General features: G+C 32.7%; 1 protein-coding gene across 1 annotated transcript; it reads right to left on the minus strand.

Annotated features, from left to right (window-relative positions):
* Positions 1-212: 212 nt before the first annotated feature.
* On the minus strand, positions 213-4835 carry LOC110378142 (peptidoglycan recognition protein). Its single transcript, XM_021337277.3, has 4 exons — positions 4690-4835; positions 3392-3596; positions 2187-2305; positions 213-1798 (listed from the first exon to the last, which is right to left on the minus strand). Exons 1-4 carry the CDS (start codon positions 4742-4744, stop codon positions 1599-1601), a joined length of 579 nt encoding a protein of 192 aa, XP_021192952.3. The 5' UTR covers positions 4745-4835; the 3' UTR covers positions 213-1598.
* Between the last annotated feature and the right edge of the window lie 749 nt (positions 4836-5584).

Here is a 5584-nt window from a genome sequence, read left to right on the forward strand (position 1 = left end):
AATCTCGCCTTTACAGGGCTCGTCTAATTACTTTGCCTCTTTGATTTAAGCTATTTGGTACTTCGAGTATGCGTAGTAGTGTTTTTTTTTTCTACAATTTGATTTTTGCGAATTCACTAGTAATCAACTTCGAATCTGGATTTTAATCAGATGAAAGCATTAAATCACAATGCAAGAGTTTAAATATCTAAGGTGAAAATAAAAAGGGTAAATTTTAATAATATTTATATTTATTTAAGTATAAATTATCCTTACTTAATCTTAATACTTCTACCAGCTTCTGAAATAACTTAAACAAATTACAAACTTAACAGCTTTACTAAAACAATAATTCAAAACTAACTTAATTAGCAAAGATTAATAGATCTCGCGATACAAAAATAACTAATACTTTATGTACAAACTTCATAATCTAAATTACTCTGGAGTGCTTCATATTGAATATTATCTTAATTTAGCTAGTGACGTCATCTGTGTATTATATTAAAACTTATGCATAGAAACAAAGCATTAATTGATAAAAAGTAGCCTATAGCCTCCCTCGATTAATGTATTATTCAACACAGAAATATTTTTTTAAATCAACCTAGTAATTCCTCAAAACTCAAAGCAGACTCTTCAGCTTATAAAATTAGTAATAAGATAACAGTAATTATTTATAACTTTCTGATCACGAAACTGATAGAACTTCCACAAGATTACTTCGTACGTTCTAACTTACTTATTTATTAACAGAGTGGCGTGCAAAAAGTATTGATAAATTATAGAGCACCAACCTCTTCCGATTTCTATTTTTGTACTAAACATAATTAAAATGAATAACTATCAAAACCGCAAACGTATCTAATAATAGAATGGCGGAAAAATACATAAGCAAATAATAAATAAAGGAGGGTATCCAATACAACAGAAAGAAAAAAAACTTGAATTTCGCTACAAACTCCAATTAATTAGATCTTTGGACTTTTAACCTTTAATGAGCACACCAAATAGTTGACCTTCAGACTGCAGACACGTGCAAAAATACCGTCATAGAAGTGGAAACTTCCAATACACTAGTAAACAAATTTTTGTAAGTAGGTACAGTTACAGAAAGACACGAAAAAAATGCAGTCTGATCAAAGGTCAAATCATTAAATACGAAAGCTGAGCTTAATTTTCTATACCTATAAAGAAACGATGCGTTTTACTTGCGGATGGCAGTTTCATGACACAAGCTTTATTTATCAAGAATGTTTACATTATCCCCTCATCTTAAGTGAGCTAAACAATAGGTAGATTATAAAGAACGACGTACGAACGTAACAGTGTGTTTTTAAGGTATTCGTTAACAGTTACCGCCTAAGCAAAACGAATCGTTTCATGTTTATAGAACATTCTATTCTGACCCCACTAAAGTGCAGCGGAACGGATTTTTTTTAAAACAACCAATAGAATTTTGCTATTCAAACTTCTCATCTCCGCCCACCCAATAGCATCTCTGAACGGAGAAATTCCATTGGTTGTTTAAAGACTCCGCTCCGCTCCACTTTTGAGTCATTATGTTAAACTAAAGCTTCTCTCCGTTCCGCGTAGATGATGTCTGGATCTTATTCTCCTTAGTTCAAGACCTCTTTAGCATGATCCAACCAATGAGGCCACATTTCCACGTGTTTTTGCAGCATCTCTCCAGGACTGTCGGTTTGGGATAGCTGCCTATGGCCTACTAGGTAATAGTCTTCAGCCAAGTATTTGTTCTGGACTCCACAGGCTAGCAGGCTTCTAAGGGCTTTTAGGGCGAGAGGTGATGGTATTTTTGCTGTGAAAGAAAAGGATGTTGTTATAATTTTAGGCAGAACAATATTTTCTTTGGAGATTTTTTTTTTTTGTTTTCTCTGGAGGGTTTGCACTTAAAAACAAAGTAGGTATGAGAATTTATAACTTTTATGTCCATAATACATGTAATGTTGCTAAAAAATCATTAAATATCTTCTATTTTAATTACAGTCAGTAAAGGACCATATCTTATATTGTTAAATGTGCATTTACTGCGTTCAATAATATAAATCTGTGTTAAAGATTATTTGTAGCGCTATAATCGTAAAACAAAATGCAAAGGAAAAACTTTATCAAAACAGTTCAACGTAAACAAAACAACTCTTTACTTCCATTTTACAAACGAATAAAAAAAAACAAAAGAAACTCACTTCTAAAGTCTCCAATGAACGATATACCAACAGCTCTTCTATTATACCCCAAAGTATGTGCGCCAACATGATGCCAACCAGCTCCTTCATACACCCTCCCATTACCACCAATTAGAAACCTGAGGGTAAGAACAAAACTATCAAACAAAGAACAGTAAGTCTTTAGGGAAATCATGAAATAGAACTGGACTAAGAGTCTTCGCACATTGCAGACTAAACTGTTGACCAATTATAGTAAGTCCGGTGTTTGGCTAACGACCGTAATCAATATTCTGTCTATATGTTAATTTGCTTGAAAAAGGCTTGAAAAATACTTTGCTTTTTGAATTATGACAATTCAAATAATTGCTGTCTTATCTTTAGTATGTAAAACAACTAATATAGATAGATTATTTAGAATCACTGTAACAGTTTAGAAGTTATGTAATCGTAAATTAAATCGATCTTTTGAGCTGGTCTGATACAAGATCGGTACCTGACTTTACTACCATTCATCTCCATGCATAAATGCGCCCTTCCAAACTATCGGTCGAGTAAAAGTTTACATTGTGCGGGAGCTCTTATTTTAGTACCTACTTACTTTGTAATCTTAGCCGAATATAAATCACACTTGTAAAATACTGATAAAGGTTTTTGACCCCGTTCTTGTGATTAGGTACCAGCTTCTGCCAGCGGTTTTACCCGCATCCCGTGGAAACCTCTGCACGAACCCGGATAAAAAGTAGCCTATAGCCTTCCTCGATAAATGGGCTATCTAACACTGAAAGAATTTTTCAAATCGGACCAGTAGTTCCTGAGATTAGCGCGTTCAAACAAACAAACAAACTCTTCAGCTTTATAATATTAGTATAGATTGTAATTAATGACGTAACAGCTTTTGATGATTGATTTGGGAAATTGAAACGACTGTGACGGTGGTCAGTTCAGTTGAACTCGAAAAACTCGTTAAAGAAAACAATATTTGTAGATTAAAATGTCTTTATAAACCTGAAGAGTTTATTTAATTAAGCGCGCTAATCTCAGCAAATAATAGGCCTGTTTGAAAAATTCTTTCAGTTTCTTTCAGAGGTGTGTTTTGCTCCATTTATCGAGGAAGACTACTTTTTATCCAGAGCTGCGGACTTGTTCTCATGTAACTCGGGTGAAACCGCTCTCGGTTTCTAGTACGTAGTAGGCAAGTTTACATAAAACCGTAAATTACTTACGATTGTCCAATATCAGTAAATCCACGCGTATTAATATGGTAACTCCTGATGCCATTGGCTGCCTTCTCACAGTCTTCATCACTCATACATTCGGGTACGACAGTATGCTGTATCACCACGATGTCCACTGGGTTCGCCAGGGTTTCTTCTCGGAGGAGGGGAGAACCGCCCCATTCGGTGATGGGGATAACTCCACAGTTGCCATCTGAAAGAGGTATAAGACATGGTTATTATATAGCTTCTTATGTAGCTTTCTCTATAATACAGTTAACTTCATCGGTTATATAAAAAAAAAGTTAAGCAGGTGTTTCCTACGATGAATTTCTATAATCGACATCGGTTGTTTTCCAATATCTAAGAGTGTTTGTCATATATTATATGGAGCTCATGTTAAAATTCAATCTCTAATCGTAAAACAATTGATTGACCGCTTGTAGGAGACTTGCAGTAAAGGATCATAGGAGTAATCATGTAACAATTTCACTTAATTTTTCATCAGACACTGTTGATAGCCTACCTAAATATAAGCATTACCATAAAATCCCGTTTATATTGTAATTTTATATTTTGTTGCATCATGTTTCAATTGATTTGCCATTGATAGTCAATCATCATCATTATTAGCATTACCTACAAGAACTTGTTAGGCGTTGAATGGCACTTCAAGAAGTTTACGTATTTTCTATAATTAATTACGTTTAACGATACGTGCTAAACGTAATTAATAATTAATCAATCAAACATTAGTTTAATATGTAAGATTATTGCAACTGTGACTGTCAATTTGTTTTCATAGTAAATAATTCTTCAAATCTTATATTTACTAACACTTTATTGGCATTTCAGTGCCAATAAAAGTCACTTATTTTAACTAAACACATCAAATATGAAAAAATACAGAGAAAGTCTAATTTACTACTGAACAGTTTATTACTATATTTTTATTCACTTAAATATATTTTCATGACATTTATGAACTCGAGTGGTAGGTACAAACATGCTATTTAGAACCAAAATTATTTTTTGTGTTCAAACAATAGACACAATGACGTACACAAAACTAAAAGGAAAATATAAAGTCATAATAATAGAAAAGCCTTTTCATAACCTACACATGTAAGTTAAAACCTTTTTAAGACTATTAAGACAATTAAAATCTCTAAATTAACAAAAACAAAACAATAAAAATCACTCTCTTAAAAACAAAAACAGAAAGGATTTTCTCAAGAAAAATACTTTTCTTTCACCAAAACTTTCAAAGGAAAACCATCAACGTAATTATTTATATAGAAACTCACCTTTAGCTTCTACTGTTAACTTAACAATCAAAATTACGAACAGGATTGACCTCATTTCGAAAAATACAATTTCAAAATGTCAGGACTCAAATTTCAAGTAACTTTCTCACTGCTATCCGGGATGTGAATACAATAATTATTAGCAATGATGTTCCTTATATATTAGTTTTCAACAATTACAGGGTAAAAACCTTTATCTTTGGGAATTTACAACATTTTCTAAGGATAAATTCAGTTATTCCCTCTGAAGTGTTAGGCATATAACGGTATGTAAGTTTTATCTCATGACGTTCAGATTATATGCCGTAAATGAATCATTGCAACTTATCAGTCTAAATTGCCCCGGGTGCATGATTAAAGATTACATCTGAATATTGTAAGCAAATACCCAGGGGATTAACTAGAGATACATAATACATTTGAACTTATAAAATATAATTTAACTGTCGAAAATACAAATTCCAAGATAATATAATAAGTGCCCGGTATTCTAAACGCAATCCAGGCTATGCTTTTTATGGCTACTTCGTATCTCACAAGTTATCAAGTTTTGGCAGTAGTGTTTTCGCTTATTATTACGGCTGTCCAATACGAACGACCATATGATCATATTTGGATTTTCTATGGCTAATTTGGGACAGAATGTAGCTTTAAATACCCATGTATTTATAACTAAGGAATCTGTTACCTATAATTTAGAAAATGACGATACACTGGACTAACTTTGCTCTAGATAAACCACTAAAGGTCAGCTATGTGACTTTATGCATTATTTCAGTCTCATTAAACATCAGACGTATGGACATACAGGAACATTGTAACTTAAGCTCTTTTAATAATAATAAAATACGTAAAGACTGATAACAATTCTATCTTTGTACCGTAAACATAAGGT

This window comes from Helicoverpa armigera, chromosome 12, assembly GCF_030705265.1.
Source record: "Helicoverpa armigera isolate CAAS_96S chromosome 12, ASM3070526v1, whole genome shotgun sequence".
Lineage (NCBI taxonomy): Eukaryota > Metazoa > Arthropoda > Insecta > Lepidoptera > Noctuidae > Helicoverpa > Helicoverpa armigera.

Excerpts from the sequence above, each read along its gene's own strand:
- LOC110378142 (XM_021337277.3), bottom strand. The coding sequence starts at position 4,744 with ATGAGGTCAATCCTGTTCGTAATTTTGATTGTTAAGTTAACAGTAGAA. Across the intron at positions 2,306-3,391 it reads TTTACTGATATTGGACAATC|GTTTCTAATTGGTGGTAATG; the intron begins GTAAGTAATTTA and ends TCTTACCCTCAG. Across the intron at positions 1,799-2,186 it reads GTTCATTGGAGACTTTAGAA|CAAAAATACCATCACCTCTC; the intron begins GTGAGTTTCTTT and ends TTTCTTTCACAG.